Source organism: Phoenix dactylifera, unplaced genomic scaffold (assembly GCF_009389715.1).
Source record: "Phoenix dactylifera cultivar Barhee BC4 unplaced genomic scaffold, palm_55x_up_171113_PBpolish2nd_filt_p 000077F, whole genome shotgun sequence".
Lineage (NCBI taxonomy): Eukaryota > Viridiplantae > Streptophyta > Magnoliopsida > Arecales > Arecaceae > Phoenix > Phoenix dactylifera.
In genome coordinates this window covers 664577-685845 of record NW_024067676.1, presented here as the reverse complement: position 1 = coordinate 685845, position 21269 = coordinate 664577, and the positions used below count along the sequence as shown (strand labels likewise).

The following is a 21269-nucleotide window of genomic DNA, read 5'->3' as shown; positions in this document are numbered from 1 at the left end:
ATTATTTATTATTCATGTGGTAAGATTAATATCGAAGCTTATAAGCTTTGATGTTTTGAAATTACTAGGTATTAGGAGGCCAACTTTAAAGCCAAGCACTAAACCATGATGATGATCTCAATACTGAGTATTAGGAACAGACAAGTAAGATTGCAATTAATATATTTTACACCTCAAATACATGACTATGCATATGTTAGGCTGATGCTTTTCTCATGATGTCATTTTATGGTTGTATCTTTGCAGCCCCATGTATGTGATACTCAGAGTCAACAGAATTGGGATTATTACGATTTCTGCACTCAGAATCAGAGAATGCTTTGTATGCATACCCTGAGGTGCACTTGCAAGCATGTTCTTCTTTCTCAGAGTGGAGATGAGACGAGGGAGGGATGGCCCTGAGATCTCCTCGCACCGGCGACAAAAAGGGGAAAAAAAAAAGAAAAGAGAAGTGGGACAAGGGAAAGAGGAAAAGACCTCTAGAGAGCATCATCAGCATCTAAGCACAGTCAAAAGAAGGTTAACAGCAAAATTATCATAATGTAAACATTAATCCCTGGGATGAAGAATGACTGCTCCTTTATTGCTTGAACCCGACAATGGGATGTGGAGAGGCGAGAGAGATTGAGCACAAATTATTTAACTGTGAAAGGTTCCATGGCATCATTCGAGGAGGAATCTTTTGGAAGAATTATGAGTTTGTTTCTTTCTCTCTTCACCAACTTCTCTTTTCTGATATTTTTGGTTGTACTCATGCTCAATAAGTATGAGTCGCCACTATGTCAGAAAAAAAAGAAAATCATGGCATCACTGAAGGAAATTTTTCTTTTTATTCGTAATACATGCCAAAAGGTGGAGTGGCCTGGTGATTGTTATAACACCACAACTTAGTTTTCGTGGAACAGTAAGCTATGTTGCATCACTCAGCAATATGGGGCCAATACTTTGATAGCGTGCGTGTGAGAGAGAGAGAGAGAGAGAGAGAGAGAGATCTTTGCTGATAGAGTTAATTCTCTGACTTCAAGCAAGCTCTAGACTTTGTGTACTCAACTATTCATGTTTCGCTGGTGCCTGCACTTTTTCATGTCTCCTTACAGTATGGTAGACCATGAAGTGATTATTCAAAAAGAAGGGAATAATTCTGATATTGGACAAATAGTTCAGCAACTATGGTCTTTTCCACGTTGCCATACATACATATATATTATACATAACATATCTAACTCGTAATCACAATGACCCAATATATATATATATATATATATATATATATATATATATATATATATATATATATATGAACAAGCATTTGGAGTCAAGGTATGTATAAATCATTAGGCTTTCACTAATTCAAGACCTCACTCCTCAACAATGTTATCACCAGTTCTAACTCAAAGAGAGCAAGGTAGAGGATCGATATCATTTAACAGGCAGCATAGATATACACTGGGAGCTACTACTTTGAAATGAAATCATGCTTTCTTGAGGAAAACAACAGTAATTAACGACACACATATGAGCTACTGCTCCGAAATGAATCATGCCATCTTAAGCGAAACAACTTATTTATAAAGTAATGAACTGTTTCTCCTATAAATATGTGGAATGTCTTGTGGGTTATCAAGCGCATCTGGTGTAGTGGTATCATAGTACCCTCCCACGGTACTGACCGGGGTTCGATTCCCCGGATGCGCAAACTATTTCCCCTTTGATATCTTTTTCTTTTTCGCAAAATTATTTCTCCAAGGCGTTCTCTTTGCTCTGCAATGCTCTCGTTTCTCCTTCTCCTCTCCTTTTTCTGACTCCACCAATACTTCTCTCACTTCCTATCCATGTAACAAACACCAATTCCAACCCCTCAACAATCACAAAATTCCTATCACATTCAATGAACAAAACTAAAAATTTCCTTCATTCCCCCTATTCTGTATATGACTAAGACCAAGAACTTTAAGAATATAATTCATACAGGATAAGCAATGTAATTGTAGTTTTGCTATATGTATGTTATTTTCTGATTTTATTAGATATATCTGTACTTGTTACGTGTGAAATGCCCGTTTTAACCAAAAAAAAAAAAAAAACACCGCTAATGTTGCCTCATTATATTGCGCAAGGAATAAAGTTGTGCCAAGAACCTTGTGTTTGGTAAAGACCTCCTTTCCCTATTCAAATCAAAAGGCCATCCTTTATCGATTCAATGGGGCAAGCAAGGAACAGAACATTCCCATTTCTCTTTCCAGCTTCTTGTATAAATCCCCTACCAATGCTAACAAAGAATTCCTTTTACTGCTTCCTAGCCGTTCTTGTTGTTGTCTGCACTCCAAAGCATGGAATCCCCTACTTTCCTCTAGTCCCTCTCCCTTTCCTCTCATAGTAATCCATGGGTTTGCCTCGCATCCTCTCCTTCCTCGCAGGCCTCTCCTCATTGTTCTTGCTCAGCTTGCCAGAGCTGAAGAAATGGCAACAGCGGCAGATCATTTCGGAGAAACTGAGGCGCGTGACCGAGGCTCTCGAGCAAGCAGAGGAAAGGGTGTCGAGGTCTCAAGAGAGGCATGATAGGATCCTTTTTGAGATATATTCACACTACGTAAGCCGCAGAGAGATGGATGAAGCACTGGCCGGCGCTCTCAGGGACATGGATGAAGCCCTTGCATTCTCCAATAGCCTACGTCGCATGCAGCTGAAGATTCTGAGCTTTTATCCTTGCGGTGTTTGTGATGTGCTTACGACGACAGATAGGGATGTATAGAGCATGAATGTTGATGTTTGATACTTGGGAAGTAGGAAACCATTTCATAGAACGCTGGTGATTTTGTATCATCCTCCTTGCTCCTCTTTTTCTTCTTTTTTTTTAATTTTCTTTTTTTTTTCCTTTTCACTTTTTACTTGTTAATCATCAATTAGAGTAATTATTAAAACATTTGTCGTCCTCCCAATTTTTTGGAGTTTGCATTATGAATTCTCGTTCAACAATTATTCTTCTTAAAAGCTGCCTCTGATGTTTCATGTTCTCACATCAGCAACTTTTGCGAACAATTCATAATTTCATTTGTATAACATTGTAAGCTATCTCTTGCATGGGGCTCTCTGGAAATTCTTAACATCTCCATGATTACAAACAAAAAATCTTATAAACTTCATGTTTTTGTCAGCATCTGAAGCTTTCAAACGAAATCATCATGTCTGGATGCCGTTCTCGAAATCGCTAACAAAATCGGTGTCGTGCTGCGATTCTAGATCATGGTAGATTAATTCGAAGGGCAGAAAAATTTAGAATGAATTCAACTCCATATTTTTTGGACATCACAGAATATTGCTGGAAAGCATAAGCATAATGCCTCCATCTCAATAATAAAATGGTCAGATTGATGGGTATTAGTAGGGGTGCAAATGGGCCGGGTCGCGTCGGGTCGGGTCTTGAGTGACCCTAATCCGGTTTTTTGTTTAGATCTTAATTTTGGATCTATACTCAACCCAACTGAAGATCGGATTGGGTCCACGACTACAATTTCTGACCCAACGTGGTCATTCGAGTCGGGTCGGGTCCATGTATAATCCAAACCCGATCCAAAAATTTCGGATTTGGGTCCGGTCTAGTCCGAGTCGGGTTTGGGTTCAGGTCGGGCTCGGGTCCGGATCCAGATTCGAATCTGAGCTATAATAGAAAATTTTAATAAAAAGTTTTACGAAGAATTTTGTAATATATTTTATTGGAGTTCATCTCATCAGAAGTTCTATAAATGCAAGATCTCGATTGGTTCGTTCTCCTCTGCCTCTCACCCATCCGCCGCAACCTCCCTCCCCTCCTTACACCTCTCCAAGTCTATATCTCCATTCCCTGGCTTGCTTTAAGTGGAATCTCAGCTCTCTCTCAACATGGTCATTCCTTTGTTGCTCCTTCATTTTTTTCCTTTTTCTTTTTTCTTTCTTTAACAGTCGTCCGAGCATTGGCCATGTTTCAAGCATCAGCCATCCGAAGAGGAGCCGTTCTCAAAGACCGCATGGAGGTGAAGGGCATCAAGAGAGACAAGAAAGGAGGCATCTAGTTTCAGCAGCCAGCGGGGATCGCTTCTGGGGCACTACAAGGACTTTAGCTCTCACGAGCTCCTTATTGTCCGGCATGTTAAGCAATGAAGCACAAGATACAGTAGGGATCAACGCATCGATCTGGACTTGTTCCCCCAGATACACGAGCATGAAGGTGCTTGGTCCCTCTGGCTTCAATGATGGCTTTGGAATGCTCGACACGAAGGCAACTATCCTTGCACGCGAATTTGGTATGGGTGATCATCGACTCCTTCCCTCTCGTTCAACAGCCATATTAGCGACCGATGATCCTCATCGATCTCTGTTGCCCGAAAAATCCTCGATATGCATCCAAGTGCAGCGGAGGCCAAGGTTTTGCTCAATGACATGGTCATCCTCCATAAGGGTCGTGGAGGAGGACTGGACGTCGCCGAAGCCCTTGTCGAGAAGGATGGCGTAGCGAAGAAGGGTTCTAGTCCTTTAGAGGCGACATGTGGCTTCTAAGGAGGCACGACACCTTTGGCGGCTGCGAGGTTGAGTTTCGAAAATTTAGTAGCGGCTATAGTGGAATGGGGAGGAAGAATCGGTAGAGAACGAACAAGAGCATATGGGTGCTTGTGGGTTGTGGGTCTAAATGGGTAAATCCGGGTTCAGATCGGGTCGTTGGGTAAATGCTCTAAAATTGATCCGAAAAAAAACGGGTCGGGTCGAGATTGGGTTGACCTAGACCCGATCCAAAAAAACGGAACGGGTCCAATTTTAAAACCCGACCCGGACCCACAGGTCCTCTAAAATGGGTCGGTTTTAACCGGATCGGGTCAGGTCGGGTCACGGGTCAACCCGACCTATCTGCTGCCATAGGTATTACCATGGTATTATAGACATGACCTTGTTCGATGAAAATTAGAAGATTATTTTCAATAATTATGGAACAATCAAACCTCATTCAAGTTATCCAAGGCCGACTTTCTTTTGTAAATGAAAACTTCATTTTATGTATTAGATTTAGAGATAAAATTGCGCTAAGAAATTAACATGCATGTTTAGAGAGTGAACTGATGCAGACAATAATTTGCAGAAAGAACTTTTCTGCATTCATGTTAGTTGCATGAATAACTTGGAACCCCCTAATAAAAACGAAAAAGTTGTGTTACCAAATGAATTTACCTGCGGTTTACTGCATTGACTGTAGTTTTAGGCTTGAATTAGTAAGACTTAATGTACCAATATTGTATATAATAAGTTGATGGGTAAAGAGTTTAGTTGTGTATTTCTTCTATTCTATATGAAGCAAATATTAATTCAAGCTGGAGCAAAGCTCGAAATCGACATTGAACTAAGCTTGAAATCAAGCTTGAATCAGATTTTAATTCATGTTTAACCAAGCATAACTCAACCTCAAATCATTTTTAACTTATTTCGATATTATCAAGCTAATTAATTAGATTTATATTCGGTTCGGGTTGAAATTAAATTTGAACCGAACTTGAAGTCATAACACACAAATCAAATCAAATTTAATCTCAAAATTTAAGCTCGAAATTATTTTCTAATCGAGTTAACATCATGTCATCACTAAATCAATAATACTACGTTATACCACTAAAATTATAAATTAAGGTACCACGATGATTATTAAAATTACTATAATATTTTCAAATCATTGATATTATCTTTAATATATATGCATGTAAATTTGGATTTGAGTAATTATAATATATAAACTCCTTCCTTTCTCAGATTAAACAAAGTAAAAAAATCTTGCATGAAACACAAATAAAATTAGACACTACTTTAAAAAAAAATCCAAAAATATGATAATTACACGTCCTAGGTAACCAGCTAATGACAATTTCCAACAATACAAACGAAAATTAATTAATTCATTCATTTAATTACATAATACTGTAGAAGAAGGATAATCCCTGTGATCCCTTCCTTCCATCCGTAGTTCACAATAAAAATAATAAATAAATAAATAAACAACTTATTAAAAAAAAATATAAAAATTAGCTTAGAAGTCGACGCCGTCGCCGAACCCGGTCTCGTAGCCGGCCTCTGCGGCGTCCACCACCATATCTCCGATCAGCAGCCCCCCGAGGGCGCCACCGAGCAGACCCATCCCCAGCCCCATGTTGCCGTTGCCCATCTTCGGCTTCTGCGCGGCCGCTGGAGCTCCGTAACCGTATCCCGGCGGTGGCGGAGCACCGTACCCGTACCCTGTCGGCGGCGGAGGATACCCGTACCCCACCGGACCCCTCGCCGGCGGATACCCGTACGGCGTCGGGTAGGGCGGGTAACCACCGGGAGGAGGATACGCTCCTGGAGCCGCGTACGATGGGGCGGCGGCGGGATAGGCGGTGACGGGCTTGCCGACCTTCGATTCCTTCCCATCCTTCTCCGAAGGTGGATGGGCAGCGATAGTTCCGGCGGGATTCCCGGGCTTCGACTCCACCGATGCCACCGCTGGGGGCGAGTACGGCCCGGCCGGAGGGTGCGAAACGTACGCCCCTGGCGGCGGGTAGGACGGCACTGCCAGGCACGCGGTGGAAGGAACGCCGGACTTGATCTCGTTCGCCGGGAAGGAGTACGGAGCGACGGGCGAAGGCGCCGGTGTCGCCGCCGCGGCGGCGTCGACGAATTTGTAGGAGAGGTTGAGGACCCCCTTGGGCTTGCCGGAGGAAGGCTTGCGGACCTGGTAACTGACGAAGTGGACGGAGCTGTCGCCGGCGGAGGCGACGCCGTTGAGGAGCTCCTTGAGGGGGATGAATACCTCGCCGACGTCGCGGTCGCCAAAGGCGCGCTCGGAGCGGAGGAGGACGTGGATGACGAGGCCTTCGGCGGCGGCGGGGACGGCGAAGCGGAGGGTGGTGTTCCAGGAGGGGCTGGTGCCACCGTACTTGTCGGAGGCCGTGCGCTGCCTCGAGCGCCGGTCGCCGGCGATGGACAATATCGCGAAGACGCGCATCTTGGAGAAGAAGTTGACGTCCTTGAGGTCGTTGGCGGAGATCAGCGTCACCTCCAGCATCCTGTACGCCATGATCGGAGAAAAAGAAATATCCCTAATGTCCCTTTCGAGATCGATCGATCAACGACGAGGGAAAATTAGGGTTAGGGTTTGAGACTGAGAGGAATGGGAGGAGAGAAGATCGAGAAGGGGGTTATTAGGGGTGGCGAATTTGGAGGGACGGGAGAGATTCGCGGAATGGATTAAAAGACGCGGGAGTTCACATGAAATTACCTTGTTACCCTCACCTTCAGATGGTTTGCTTTTGATCACGATTTTGATCCGAGGGAGGGCAGGCCGGTAACTACGTCTAAGTTCTAAGGGTGTTTTGGTAAGCGCGCTTAGGCCTGTGGATTATATTTTCTAAATACTGGATTCAATAAAAAGATTAAAAAAATTAACAGTATTAAATGTAAAACTTGATGAATAATTTCTCCATTTTTCTTTTGAGGCAGAAGTGCCTATGATCATGATTAAAAGAATCCTAAAACTATTGAAACATTGGCAAGAAGCTGCTTTTAATGAGCTACAATCTTATTCTCTCCTCCAGTTTTATTTGTACTAACTTTGCCTCTTTAACAACTATGGGGTTAAGTTTTGTGTAAGAATAGGTTACTATTATTATTTTTGGTTCAAGGGCTGCTCACACAGGTCTTGCATGATAAGTATAGCCAATAGAGACATAAAAGAGAAGTTGGCAAAGAGAAGGAAGTCATGTGAGATAAGCAATAACCCTTTAACTCTATTATTTAAATAATTAAGATGCCTCTAGTACTTCAACTAATAAGGCTTACAAATGCTAACTGATTGTAATCTATAATTGGCAGATTAATAGAAATATATAAAATATTTCATGCTCTGAGTAGATATTAAGCATAATATTTTCTGCAAATAGCTAGTATTAAGGGTTTCATCTAAGGAAAAAAAAGAAGCTAGTGTTGAGGGCAAGGTTTGCCATCGAGATACCAGAACTCATATCAGTGCCATGCTAGTACAATGTCGGTATAGTATAGTACAAAATTTTTTTGTCATACCGAGTGTCGGTATGCCATGCGTACCAAGTACCAATACTAAACCAATACGGTATGCCCCATATTATCTGGTTTGGACCAATAAGGCATATTTTGGTTAAGGGGATGATATCATAATCATATTAGGAGGGCCATACTTGTTAATATGGTAGTTTAACTCAGAAGTAGAAGCAATAAGTTAAGCTGCGAAAGTAATTGATTATCAACTTGTGAGTGTTATAATCTTTAAATTGTTAGAAGTAGACTTCCAATTTAATATTTGCTCCCTTTTGCTCCAACAATCCATAGTGGGAACTTTCTCTTTTTTTTACAAACAAACCATAAAAAGAATTTTTTTCTCAAGCACATACAGCTCCCAAATGGAACGAAAATCCATTTCCAAATTCCAACTTCACACTAAGAATTCACAAAATGAGGTCACATTGGATATGTGATTCAAAGTCCATAGGAAATCTAGGAAAAACAAAAGAAAAAATAGAACAACTTCCTAGAATAAAAAAAAAATCTAAAATATAGACAAAATTTTCCAAGGAAAACACGCTTTCTATGCAGTGCTCCTTGAACAAATATACCTCTATAATATCGGGCTGTGAAGATGGCATAACAAAGTTCAGAATCTCTGGGAGAATGAGATTTTCGTTACAATCTTCTAACTTCATCTTCCTTCTAGAATTAAAAGAGCAGCAAGAGTCTTTTTGATTAAGAGAAAAACAGTCAGCAACTGAAGTTTCAGGATTACACACTTTAAAAAATAATACAGTCCCTTCAAATAAATATCACCAACCAACAAGCTCACTGGAATTTAATCCATTTTCTACTTCCAAGATTATAGGAATCACCACACAAAAAAAACTCTCTTTGGCTTTGATCACTCCTTCCACAAATGAGATGCAATAGGGAGAGAATTAGACTAATGACTCCTCTAAAATGGATACTTAATCACTTAGCATCAGGGAGAGTCATTACCACTTAGAAACTTTCACCACCATTTTCCGAGTAGAATCCCCAAAGCATTTAACACCGAGGCTTCCTTGTCATTTGGTTTTGCAAATCTGCTGACAGAAAGCCTTATTAACAGATAATAAACCTTTCCATTCGAACACAATCCAATCTACTGATAACCCAATTAGGAGCCTTAAATATAGAAAGCAAATACATAGGAAGATTAGATGGCACCTAGTTCAATAAAACAAAACAATCTCCAAGAGACAGAGTTGTTGCAGACAACTAGATAACCTTCTGTCCAACTTATCACTCAGAAAAATCCAGGCAACCTTCTTCAAATTACTAGCATCAAAAGAAAGCTTCGATACTTGATGGAATAAGATCCAAGTTTATAGTTTAAAAGTTATGATCCCAACAATAATTTTATGAAGCCGAAAGTAAGAGACTTTGCATAAATGGATCCCAACAATATCAAAGTATCACCTGCATACAAAAGAGAAACAACTTTAATGTCAAACGAATTGAAGGGCCAAGTCCAGTCAAAAGACTATCAGATTAAACTCAGTGTCGGAGACAAAAGATCAACCACAAGAATGAAAAGAAAAGGATAAAATAGATCCCCTTGCCTCGAACCTTTTCTAATAAATAAATAATTAAAAAAATTGTGGTAAAAAAAAAACTTCATACAACATTAAAATCCAGCCAAAAGCACTTAGGTCAAAGAAGTTAACTAGAGCATAAAAAACTTAGAACTATAATTTTCTTTGGATTTAGGAACATGCCAACCTAACCACCATGCATGCCAAGCAGTATTATTGCATAACCTATCGTCCCATGTTGAATGCCAATAAAAGAACAACAGGCATCATCTTCAACAAAACGTGTTGACTCCTCCATCTTTTCAGAAAGAGAGAGAGAGAGAGAGAGAGAGAGAGAGAGAGAGGGGGGGGGGGTAGACCAATGAGTCAGCAAGACAGGAGAAATAATAGCGATGGACTGGTCAGAAAACACTTCCACGAGCCTTCTGATGGTCAGATGGCTCGGGATGATCATCTGATTCCCTCGAATGTACAGTCCCGATCAGCTAAAGCCGAAGCTATCTTAACATCAATAAATTTCAAGCAACCCAGGTGCAACAGGAAAAGAGGAAACGCTGCGGTTAAAAGGACAACACCACCCCACATCTTCGGAATCACAACCAAACAAACAGCAGATAGAGATTATGATAGATGTTTAATATCCATACAATACTGGTAGTCATCATCAACCATAACCAACATCTAATGTCCCATCGCGCACACTCTCTACAGGGAGCAACAGCAGCAACAGCTAACTTCTCTGCATCTCCTTACCATGTTTCCTAGAAGAGGATCCGTCCGCCACTCCACGCAGCAATATCGAAGGGCTTCTACAGGGGGTGGTATGGTACATAGCCGAGGGAAGACTTGACGTTGGCGACAATGTCGCTGCACCTCTTCAGAAGGATTAGCATTTGGTTTGAGATATCAGGTCCTCCGTTCCTTCCCTCTCCCGCCGCATGCTGTCGACCGTTGTGCTGCGGTCCGGACCGGTTGAACTGGGCTGGTCCAGGACCACGAGCTTCAGACCCGTCCACGATGCGAGGGAGCAGTGGAGGTGGAAGTGAAATGGATGGAAGTGGGACACCAGCAGCGCGAGGCGGAGGTCGAGGTGGAGGTGGAAGTGAGATGGGTGGTGGGAGTGGAGGAGGTGGTAGAAGACGTTGCTTCTCCATGGCACGAGGAGGGTTTGAAAGAGGGGAAAGTAGTGGAGGTGGTGGGGGACGAGGAAGCAAACCGGATGACTTGGGATTCTTGCTAGTCAAAGGATCCATCGCTGGAAGAGAAGATGGGAGAAGAAACCCAGATGCAGAGGTGGAAGATGAGGTCCCAGCTGCATGACTCCCTCCACTGCCATTGTCGTGCACGAATGTTACTACTCGTTGCGGAGGCTCTCTTGCAGCATCACCCGCAGAGTCGCCGCCGCCGCCGCCGCCGCCGCCCTCGTCGCCAGGCTTCTTTAAGATGGATTTCAGCGGGCCCGTGGCTGCCCGTTGCTGCTGATATGGTAAAGCCCGAGGCTGTTGACCACCATTTCCAGGCCCGAGCGGCGGGCTGCCGCTGGGACGTGACTGCGGTGGCGGCAGCTTCCCAGGAATATTGGAGAGCGGTTGAAGCGTCGTGGCGGGGTCGAGCTCACGGATGTGGCACCGAAATGGACCGAGGAGGAGGTCATCTTTCGTAGCATGGTTGAGAGCAGCCTGTGCATGGGGCTTGTGCTCAAAGATCACTCTGCACGAGTTGGACTTCCAGTAGATCCGGGTAGCATCTTTAACCAGCGGTCCGAACACGACGAAGGTCGCCTTGAGTTTTGCAACCGATGGAAGTGACGCTCCAGGCTCAAACTTCAACACCAGAGCCGTTGGAGAGAACGGCAGAGGAGGCCGGGCTGGCTCTTGCTTCTTGACGGTCTCTGCTCCCTTGTTGTTAGGCTTTGCCGAAGCCGCTGATGCTGTTACTACTGTTGCTGTGCTTGATTGCTTCCGCTTTCGCTGCTTTCCCCCTGGTATCTTCCGGCGGCGGATTCCAGCCTTCTCCTCGACAGCCGGTGCCTTTATTTGATTCATTTTCTTCGCCTTCTTTCCATTCAACTGTTCCAGTCGGTCGGATGGGCCCCGTTTGCGGCGAGCCTTCGTCGGATCATCTGGCTTCGGTCTAGGTTTCAATAGCTTCACGGCAGATGATGAAGGCTCTCTGCGATCCTTTGCTTCCTTCCCAAGAGCCATGACAGCATTTCCAGCACCAGGCTTCAGCAGTGATCGAGCAGCAGCCACTCCAGTGGCTTGAAGCTGGGCCATATCGTGCTCACTTTCTGGTGGGCGGAGCGACTTCCGATACACCTTCATCCGGAACTCACGGAATACTTGGAGGACAACACTGGGAGCATCGCGCTCGATCGCATAGAAAGGATCCGCTGCTAGCTCTCGTAGGTCGCTCAGTAGCTGTGGAAACTCCAGATTAAGAGAGCTCACATCCACTCTGGGTTGTCGAGCAGCGGCGCTATTGAGAACTGAGGTCCTCACAACTCCATCACCTCTCCTCTGTGATTCAGTTCGGACAATCTGTCCATGTCCAAGTCCAATACCGATCGACTTGCCTGCTAATTTCCCATAAGATTCTCCTCCATATCTAGAGAGGCCAGCCTCAATACCAAGTACTTTCTTTTGCTTCTTCTTCTTCTTCTTGATGCCTCCTCCTCCAGTGTCAGCACCAGGTCCAACAGAACCGACATCTTCCCTCAAGCGCTTTCGAGCCGTCTCCTTCTTCACCATTCCTTTCGCAGCTGCCACAGCCTGAGCCTTCAAGCCCTCCCCTGCTGCTCGAGGATCAGAGGCCGGCAAATCTACTGCAGGTTTTTTCTCCCGTCTGAGACTATTACTGTGGCAATCCGGCTGTCCAGGTTCAGTCTCCATCCTTCTTCCATCTTTTGGCAACGGTTCACCACCCTTCGGCTTCCGGTCAGCCAAAGCTCGAGTTCGAGGGGTCATCGGCATGCACATATTGGAGACACCAGCGTAGGCTTGCCACACATCACTCGCCAACTTCGTTTCCTTGCGTTTCGACGACGCCCACACATCGCTGCTCGCACCAGCTTTGCTGCCTGCGGACGTCGCCCGAGGCCTCTTCTGAAGCACTTTTTTGCCGGTATGGGAACTGGACGCCGCGGCCTGACCTCGGGGAGCCTTGTAGCAGCGGACGGCCCTTGTCGTCTCTTTATAAGGTTTAGCAGGGGGCGAACGGAGATCCAGAGCAGGCCTCGAGTGCCCTCCAGTACTGGAGCTTGCATGCCGCCCTCCTTGTTCCTCCCTTCGCTTCTTGACGACGTATAACTTTTTCTTCTTCGATGATGAGGAGGCAATCTTGGGAGCACTCGCAGCAGCTCTGGAGGAGGAGAAGGAGAAGACCACCCTCCCGTCGCCCAGGTTTTCATCAGCAATCCTGAGCTGACCACTGAGAAGCGCAACTGTTCAAGTCAAAAAAGAAACAAGAAAGATAGAAAAAAAAAAAAAGCGTCATACACAGAGTTATAGAGAATACGATAATATAACTACTATAGAGACATGGCACACAGTGAAGAATTCCATAAAGAAAAGGATAGACGCTGAGACGTACGTTATTTTCAGAAGGGAAAACAGAGAGACGTGAACAGTTTATTAAGTCATGTAAAGAACGGAACAGCGTGAATGACGAAAAGAAGGTGAATCACGGCGAAGATTTGTATCTCTGAAATTTTTGTTCTTTTAGTTTGGTCCAGTGTGTGGATTATTTAAAAAAAAAAATGACAGTAAGGAAAGAGAATTCAAGATTGGTTTAGTTTACGCAACTTGTTCATGTTTCAGGACGACTCTTACACATCATCAAATCTAGATGTCAGTAAGGAAAGAGAATTCAAGATTGGTATAATTTTCAACAACTCGAGAAATGAAATAAAAAAATATTATTGTTTTGAAAACAATTGACGAGTGACGTGACCCGCTAAGAGTTCTCCATGCATTTTATATACAAGACGGCCGGCGAAAAGCCTGCCCTATTGGACGCCGGGACCGACGCCCACCTCTTACGAAATATAAAAAAAAATACACACTATTTGAAAAAACAAAAGGAAGAAATCAAACAACAGAAGATCACCAAAAGAGTCTGTGATGCATCCAATAAAATAAAAAAAACAAAATACTTCTGAGTATCATAGATAACTCTCCATCTCTAACCTACATAGTACTACCGGAGTGATTGGCTATATAAGCAGCCACTCAATCCGCAACCCCGTTAGCTTCACGGAAAACATGCTTGGCCTGAAAGACTCCTTCATTCCTCACCATTACCCAGATATCTTGGAGTAAGGGGTGGACATAACCATTACCTCTAGGGCTCCTTCGGATCCAACTGATGACCATGGCCGAGTCTCTTTCTAGAACAATGAAACTGGCCTGTAACATACACTAGGCGCGCGTGACGAAAGGCCCACCCACGAGGCCCATGCAGCCTCTATCTTAGAGGTCCGTTTAAGGATATCAAATATATGGATTCGGTACGAAGTAAAAAATCAAAATCAAATCTAAAATCTACCACCGTTCCTCAAAAAAATAAAAAAAAATATTTATTTTATATTAAAATTTTTTATATAAAAAATTTAAATTAACGATATTTATAATTATTATATAATTCATAGCAACTCAACTATTAAATATATCCTAAAATGATAATACAATCATCCAACAAACTCAATAATTTTAAGAAAATAACACAATCATTCAACAAACACAATAATTTTGAAAAAATAATATAACCATCCAACAACATCAAATAAACTAAATCCATCAAATATAATAATCACAAAGAAGAACCCAAAAAAAGAAAAAAAGCCACCTATTTAGCCTCTAGGAATTGTCCATGCAGTCATTTACCCATCCATGATCGATCCAAATTGAATGAAATAGAAGGTTAAAATTTATACCTAATACAAAAAATACTAAGAGATATCGAAAATGTTCGGTTTCAGGCTTGGTGTCGGACTCAATTTTGAATCGGGTTCGAATCAGAAATTTCATCCAAACCGAAACTGAAACCAAATAATTTTTTTATTTTTAGAAATATCGTCGAAACCATCCCAATTTAATTTCGGTTAATACCGATTCTTTCAGTTCAGAAATAGATAAAATATTCTGTTGACTCATGTCCAGATTATGCCCCTTAAAAGCCGTGTAGTTGCTGCCGATTAACATCTTATTGTAGACGGCAGCAAGAGGTACCAAGCTCTACCTGAAACCATCGTCAAAATCAAGCCTCCCCGTAACAGACACAATTCAGTGCTCCAGTGATATTTTTTCTAAAATAATGATTTGATTGATACTTCCGAGTAGATTGATACTTTCTAGTTCTACATGGAGAAACAACCTATAGAGCAACAATCGAAAAACCTAAAGAGAACGGTCATCCTTAAGCTCATGCCATTGTTAAAATATTGTTGCTATTAGATAAGCTCGTGCCTCTAGTACCACATATCTTACAACCACGGTTGATCAAGACCTAGTCAGAAGGCAAAAAAGGATCACACATTGAATGCTTTTTTGGACAGCATAATATTCTATGTGTTGGAGGAAAAACGGATTGCTCCGAAGTACATGAACGTGTCGTCGGCACGTGACCAAAGCGCCCGACCTGGAAGTGCCAGACCTGAAGGCGCTCGACCTGAAAGCCCCCGACCTGAGGGCGCCCGACCTGAAGGTGCCTGACCTCGGTATCCCCGACTTTAAAACGCCGAGCCGATCTCTAAGGGCCGATCTGGCCGTTTACACGTTAAGGCCACACCCTGCGATGACCTCACCACGTCACGTTCCACCCGCCGACCATGCTACGACGTATCAGGGACCATGCCCTGAGCGACAGTCAACAATTAATGCGCATGGCCTCTGCTGATCTCCGGCTCATTCAACAATCAATGCACACGCTATCTACGGATCTTAAGCCCTCCACGGCAAACAGCTGACCTGCTCGGCTACGTCCGATCAGCCACGACGACCATTGGCTCCGGCCTGATCTTCTACGGCAATGCATTAATTCACACGATCGTGCATTAATTCATACGACATGCTCAATCATGACGGTAACCCATTCGTCCCGTCACATCACAGGTAATCCTGTACCCCTCTATAAAAGGGGAACCCCTCCATCTTAGAGGGGGTTGGACTCTGAAACTCCTGAGACATATTTTCTCTCCCCCCATATAGTTGTCCCCTCTGACTTAGGTATCGGAGGGCCGGCGCCGGAAACCCCGGCCACCGGCTTTTTGCAAGTCCCCCGGAGGATGCCGCCCGCCGACGGACCGCCACCCGCCATCTCACGCCGGAGCTCCTCCTTCTCAGTCGACGGCCGCCCCCGGGTCCAATTTCCAGCAACATTATGGATATATAATCACGAAGAAGAACCAAGGGAAGAAAAAATCTGTACCTTAAGCCTCTAAGGTTTGTTCGTTTAGTCATCTACCCATCTATAATCTATAAATGATCCAAATTGAATGGGATAAAAGGCTAAAATTTATATTTACACAAAGAGATATGGGATATGTTTGATTTTAAGCTCAGGCTTGGTTTTGAATCGGGGCTTCATCCAAACCAAAATCGAATGGTTTTTGATGTTTTTTTTAAAAAAAACCATGATCGAAATCATCCCCATTTCATTTCGGATAAAATCGTTTCATTCGATTCGAGGATAAATAAAATATCTGGATATCTGTCTCCATTTACGTCCCCTTCATTTATCTTCAGATTATGCCTCTTAAAAGTCGTGCAATTGTTGCCGATTAACATTTTATTGTGGACGACAGCAAGAGGTACTCCAGTGATATTCTTTCTAAAATCAAGTATCCCTATAGCGGACACAATTCGGTACTCCAGTGATATTCTTTCTAAAATAATGATTTGATTGATGCTTCCGAGCAGATTGATACTTCCTAATAGTACATAGAGAGAATCTAGAGAGCAACAATCGAAAAACCTAAAGAGAATGGTCATCCCTAAGCTCATGTCATTGTTAAAATATTGTTGCTATAATTTCGAAACCGAGTTCTTGATAAACAAAGGCTTTAATTAGCAACCATGCCTCTGGGCTCTGGTACCACAGTTGATCAAGACCGAGTCAAAAAGGCAAAAAAGAACCACACATTGAATGCCTTTTTTGAGCAGCACAATATTCCATGGAAGATGTAATCGCGAAGAAGAGCCAAAAGAAGGAAAAAACATCTCTTAAGCCTCTAAGGTTTGTCCGTTTAGTCATCTACCCATCTATAATCTATAAATGATTCAAATTGAATGGGTTAAAAGGCTAAAATTTATGTTTAACATAGAGAGATATCGGATATGTTCGATTTTGAGCTCAGTGTCAAAGCCTGATTTCGAATCGAGGACTTCATCCAAATCCAAACCGAACGGTTTTTGATATTTAAAAAAAACCATCATCGAAATCATCCCCATTTCATCTCGGTTAAAATTATTTCTTTCGATTCGAGGATAAATAAAATATCTGGATATCTGTCTCTGTTGACATCCCCAGGTGCATTCATTCATCTCCAGATTATGCCTCTTAAAAGCTGAGCGGCTACTACCAATTAACATCTTATTATGGACCACAACAAGAGGTACCGGGCTTTACCTGAAACCATCAGCAAAATGATCATGTATCCCCATAACAGACACAACTCGGTGCTCCAGTGATATTCTTTCTAAAACAATGATTTGACCGATACTTCCTAGTAGATTAATACTTCCTAGTAGTACATAGAATCTATAAAACAAAAATCATAAAACCTAAAGAGAACCGTCATCCTCAAGCCGTTGAATGCCTTTTTTGAAAGGCACAATATTCCATGGAAGATAGTTTTTTACTCATCATTTTCAAGAGATATATATTTCACCTTAGACAATTAAAGATTATAAAAATACGGTAGCCTCAAATGATGTGCTTAGATGCTTCCCGTATTTTTGTTTGAAAAAAAATAAAAAGAAAAGGATCGAACAAGTTGGTAGAATTCCCAACCCTAAATATACCATAGACACTGCTGCCTTAATCCTTCAATATGAAAAAGAATCATCCACCTTACCCATAACATACTTTATTGCAAACCGACATAAGAACTTGCAACTACAAAATGGCGTCAAATTATTTGCATGACGTGGTCTGTTCACCGTTTCCCTACTTTGTAGGAGAAAAGGTGCTTGGATGGGTCAAGCCTTGTATACTTCTAGTTTGGCTCTAGAAAAGCTAGGAGTTAATCAAGGACAACAACTTTCAGTTACATCAAATGTGGCCTTCCGAAGATGTGCAAACTTGCTACATCAAGTAAGACAGTACGTCAATACACCATGATAACGCACAAATGAAAACCACCAAAACATTTTTGGGTCACATCTTTATAGATCAAAGATGGAAGATCCTAGAACTTTTGACCTATAGAATGAGTCAGTGCAGATAAAGTAATCCACTATAAAAAAATTCTAATCTTTTTTTTTTTTTTGCTAGGAAAAAAGAGGGAGGGGAGGGGAGGGGAGGAGAATTAACCCCACCCGCGTAGCAGCCCCTACTGGAACCTCCTTCCACTAGAAAATATCTGATGCAGGTAAACAATACACTCATACCCTCCCCGATCCGTGGTTACCCACGTGTGAGTACGTCACCTCAGCACCACCTCAGTACCAGCGGACCAGAAGCGCTCCCATCGAGCGCATCCAGGCGAGAGGCATTCAGTTTCCACATTTAATCGACGCCCGTGCGTTTCGAACCTGGGCCACACGGATGGAAACAAAGCCTCATTCCATCTATGTTACCACCTCGGTGGTCTTTGTAATCATTTTCGATTGAAATATTATCATCTAATCACAGTTAAATATTCTCTTCCTTGGGTAGCAATTTAGTTCAGAAATTTGTTATATGGACAAAAGATGGCTTGGTAAGCAGTAAGTTTCAAGCCATGAATCTATACGCCTAAACATCAGAAAGTACTGGAGAATTAGAATGTGGAGTAATTAGTCTCATGAATGTGTAATGCTTCACTTCTTAATTGTAACAGGGTTTATCCTATTAATTGGATGATTTCAAACACTACTATGTTGCTACACGACAGAATTTACTTTTTTTTTTTTGCTAAGACGGGCAGGTCAGACTATCCGAGTCCGAACATACCCAATAAAATCAGAAAACAGAATGTCACGGAATGCCCTAGGCAAATCCTCTCTCCGAGTCCACAGGTTGCCACCAGAGTAATTGGCCACATAAACGGCCACCCAGTCTGCAGCACTATTGGCGTCCCAGAAGACGTGCTTAGCCTGAAAGACCATCCCGTCCCCGCTCATCGACCAAATATGTGGTCCCCATCCCGGCCACTCGGACACCCCCCCCCCCCCCCCCCCCCCCCCCCCCGATCCAACCTATCACTCTGTGACAAAATTTACTTTTGACCTATTGTATTAGCTCATGGCAAGATTATTTTAGACATAGCTCCTTTCATAGCGTCGGATCACAGTTTCATCCCTTTGGTCATCAGGGTATGCAGTTTGTCATTTTGATCATTTCGCTAGATGATTCTATTAGATTCTTCAACATCGTGCATCTATAGCATATCTTCTGATCAACCTTATCAGCCACCAAGTGTTTTGCTTGTTTTTTGTGTCATTATCCTCGCAATAATCTTAGCTCGACGGTCAACTTTTCAGCTTCTGGTTTCAACCCCTTGTATCGTCTTAACCAAGATTGTTGTCTTTTATGAAATACAATTTGGCTAAACCACCAATACCAAAGTAACAATCCTTGACTATGCTTTATATAATGTCACAGTAGATTTTCTTCATGCTGGTCTTCCTCAAGCCACATAGTCAATAATCTAAATTATTATATTCTATGTTCAACACATGATCAGACATATTTGTATCTTGATATTTCATGCCTAGTGGCAGCATGCCTCACACATAGCTGAATGTCCGGAAAACCTTTGCAAAATAGAAAAGATTATAGTTAAAGATTTGAAAAAGATAATAATTGAACTATGAGGATATGAAGGAGAAGAATTGTTCACATATCTCACCTACAATCCTTTTCTACAAGGAAACAAAACCACCTAAAACCTACCAGATTTCATATCTAAATCCTATAATCTGATCTAATTAGAAACATGTCTTTTGATTAAACTACCATCAGCTAGCATGTTCACCCCAAAAAAATCACCAAAAAAGAATAAATTCATCAATAAATTTCCTAAAGGTAATGAGAATTCAATTCTAGACCCGTGAATGTTCCAAACAAGACTATGATACTTCAATTCCAAGAAAACATATTTGGGCCTGCTGATATTTCCTAGATCAATCTAGACATAACGAAATTTTGGCCCTCTAAAAAGTAGGTTCCAGGATCGATATTACATCAACACCTATATTTATTGGCTTAAGCCACATTGGCCTAGGGCTAGAAGCGGGTCTAATATAATCCAACCATATCCATTTCCAATTTCGACCAGATTCAAATTTCAAATTTAAATCCAAGTAGAACCGGATACAGATCCAGATACTTGCTCACTGAAATAGATGGATATAGATACGGTCCGGATTTTTTCGGTTTTTCCGGATTTGGATCGAGATATCCAGATAAGATTTTACTCTAGTTTTTATCCTAAAGCTTGTAACCTAGGCTACATCCTCCTTCCCAACTGGTGACTGACAAAGGGCAACCATGAAATGAGTCATCTAGCCATCATCAATCATCATCTTAACATCCCTTCTTGAACAATGACCGTTGAGGCAGTGGCAGGCGACTTTATGAGACAGAATGGACGATCTCATGCCCTTCTTGATCGACAACCGACGATCGGTATCCAGCATCTTAGCAACCATCATCACCTCGATGGCTCTAGGAGGACCAATACCTCAATGGCCGGCCATCATTCACAACATCCAACATTAGCTGCCCAATGATGCCATGGAAGAGACAGGATGAGGGTGTTGCCTCAATGCTCTTTGGTTCATGAAACTATATTTTATCACTTTCTTGTATCCCAACCTCTTAGCTTTTCCCTCTCTCTTGATCGCTTGGCTTGTGTTAGGGTTTCTGGATTCTTTTCATCCAATATTTTTTCTCTAGGATATTTGGAAGGCAGAATTTTCTAATTCAGCCTTTCTTTCTCTGGAAGAGTAGAATGAGAAGATGCATTGCTACCAGCTATATGTTTGCAAGCATAAGGTAATTGACATAGTTGTTTAAATAGTTTATTTTTCAGAAAATTTTCTCTCATTATGGCACAAATGCATAATCTTGGTTGAATTGTGCCTTTCAACTCTTTGATGAAAAAAGATAAACTCTTGATTTCAGTTTTAATTAAATTTTAACACAAATTTAATTCACTATTTCCAACTAGAGAGGGCAGTCGGCCATCCTCACCATTCTTGACAAACAACAGCTCTACCACCAATAGCAACCATGAGTCTTCAATCCCATAACTCTATCGTAGCCACCAATACCTCATGTCTCTCAAATCCGTCTCGGCTTGCCCCTTCACCTCCCCTTAGGCCAATCAAGCTACTTGGCAAGCATAGGTATAACTTTCTCTCCCCTCTCTTCTCTCTCCCATAGTCTCAGCATAGGTATATTCAGCAGAGTTATTAATTAATAAGAATATTAGGCAAAAAGATTAGGCTGTGT

General features: G+C 42.3%; 1 protein-coding gene and 1 non-coding gene across 2 annotated transcripts; one reads left to right on the top strand and one right to left on the bottom strand.

Annotated features, from left to right (window-relative positions):
* Window positions 1-1624: 1624 nt before the first annotated feature.
* On the top strand, window positions 1625-1695 carry TRNAG-CCC. Its single transcript has one exon. It is a non-coding gene; the product is annotated as a tRNA-Gly (tRNA).
* A 4186-nt stretch (window positions 1696-5881) lies between these two features.
* On the bottom strand, window positions 5882-7198 carry LOC103715108 (protein SRC2-like). The gene has a single exon (XM_008802639.3). The coding sequence runs from the start codon at window positions 7067-7069 to the stop codon at window positions 6044-6046; it is 1026 nt and encodes a 341-aa protein (XP_008800861.2). The 5' UTR covers window positions 7070-7198; the 3' UTR covers window positions 5882-6043.
* Between the last annotated feature and the right edge of the window lie 14071 nt (window positions 7199-21269).

Excerpts from the sequence above, each read along its gene's own strand:
- LOC103715108 (XM_008802639.3), bottom strand. The coding sequence starts at position 7,069 with ATGGCGTACAGGATGCTGGAGGTGACGCTGATCTCCGCCAACGACCTC.